Below are 1816 nucleotides of genomic sequence, written 5' to 3' on the forward strand. Positions count from 1 at the left end.
AGATACACCGCTCCATCCTACGGCCAACAGACACCAAGCTCACGACATAGCTACGTCATGCAAATGTCCCTCTCTCGTCTACCACACCTGCTCCCTCAGCTTCCGGCACGGCCCATGCATGTTATTATGGTTTTAATTTCCTTTTTCAGCAATGCGGAGATTTCGAGACACTGCCTGGCCTACAGCACCCCTAGCCCAGGTTCAGGAAGAAGGGGAGACCGCTCCCCCATCACACTGTGTCTCCTCCTCACTCTCTTCACCCTGTAAGGACTATCTGCACCCAGACAAAGAGGAAAGGGGCATGAAAATATACTACATGCAGGTACAAGTGAACAAGGGTGTCGCTGTCTCCTGGAAGACAAAGAAACCCTTGGAGTTGCCTGAAAAGCAGCTGACGATAGAAGAAGTGACCCTTCCTGAGGATGCGTGCACAGTAGGCACTTGCCCCTCTGATGTGTTCACCGAAAGCCTCCTGTCTGACAGTGAGCCCACTGGGGAGGAGAAAGAGTATGAGGAAAGGGCAGAGCCAGGCAGCCCATCAGGGTCACCTGCCGTCGAGGAGAGACCCAGGGCCAAGACACCGGACTGGATGGTGACCATGGAGACGGGCTTCAGGTGCATGGCCTGCTGCCGGGTCTTCCCCACCTTGGAGATCCTCCAGCAGCACGTGAAGGGCAGCGTCCTGCAGGGCTTCGGCTGCCGTGTCTTTCATCTCAACATGGCCCAGTGGATGGGCAATGTGGAATCCGAGAGCACCCCTGAGGAAGAGGACGAGGAGGAGGAGGAGGAGGAGGAAGAGAAGCAAGAAGAAAAGGAGAATGAGGGAGAGCAGCCCACGGGGGAAGGCCCCAGCCCAAAGAGACCCCGCAGGCAGGGTCTTTTCTCTCCTTTGAGTTCCAAACAGCAACTGAGATTCATGGGACAGAAGATCCTGGAAGACGGTGTGGCCGTCCCTTGGAAGAGGTAAGGCTTGAGGCTGGCAGTCTTCTGAGCCTATGTCACGAGGGCCCAGAGGAGTCTAAGGGAAGGGGCCGCACACATGTGCTGGTTGACCTAATGGCTCTGCAGTTGCATCAAATGGGACACACCCAGCACTAACAAAGGCATTGACCTCTGTTGACGTAAACAAGAAGGTGGAGCCTTTTCCTAGGAGTTTTCTCAGGGTCTGCACGATGGACCTCAACTCTTAGAGGACGTACTGCCAACAGCTGCTTCTCGGCAGAGAGAGCCAGGAGTGGTCTCAAGAGAGGACAGGGGCCCTTGCAGGACCAGAATTTTGAGGTCAGAGAGCCTTGGGCCTGAGCCGAGATCTCACCCTGACCACTGTACCTAGCCTTCTATGACAAAGGGGAATATGAAAGAGAGTCACGTGGAAATGAGGTCCCCCGAGATATGGAAATGTTCCAGAACCTTCGTTGCGTGGTAGTTGATCTGGAGCCAAGCTCACTGTGGTGTGTGTGGCTCTGAGCATTAAGGCAATGCTGGAGGGTAACCCTGACCAGCAGAGCTTGGAGTGCTTCTTGTCTCTTCCTGTCCTACCTCATTTGTTTTATCCCTTCCAGGGAGAAGAAAGGACCCTCGGGAGAGTAGCAGACAGAATGCCGTGGTCTGAAGGAGGATGAAGGGACCGGCACTCAGTCTAACATCATATGACAATAGAAGCGTCCTATGCAATAAAGGGCATTTTCCAAACCTTTCCTGGAGCTTTTATTTAAGGACATTTTTCTATCTATGCATCTATCTGTCATCTACATCTGTATCTTTCAAGGTTTGTGAACAAGCTTTCACATAAGCACTAGAGACGTCCGCCAGCATT

The 1816-nt window shown here is 53.1% G+C and overlaps 1 protein-coding gene across 1 annotated transcript; it reads left to right on the forward strand.

The window, feature by feature from the left end:
- Nucleotides 1–262: 262 nt before the first annotated feature.
- Nucleotides 263–870, forward strand: LOC309798125 (protein FAM170A-like; the record flags this gene model as incomplete). The annotated part of the gene is made up of 1 exon (XM_088845592.1): nt 263–870. A coding segment is annotated over one exon (608 nt), but the record flags the coding sequence as incomplete, so codon positions are not given.
- Nucleotides 871–1816: the final 946 nt, after the last annotated feature.

This window comes from Mesoplodon mirus, assembly GCF_964341445.2.
Source record: "Mesoplodon mirus genome assembly, contig: HAP1_SCAFFOLD_1756, whole genome shotgun sequence".
Classification (NCBI taxonomy): Eukaryota; Metazoa; Chordata; class Mammalia; order Artiodactyla; family Ziphiidae; genus Mesoplodon; species Mesoplodon mirus.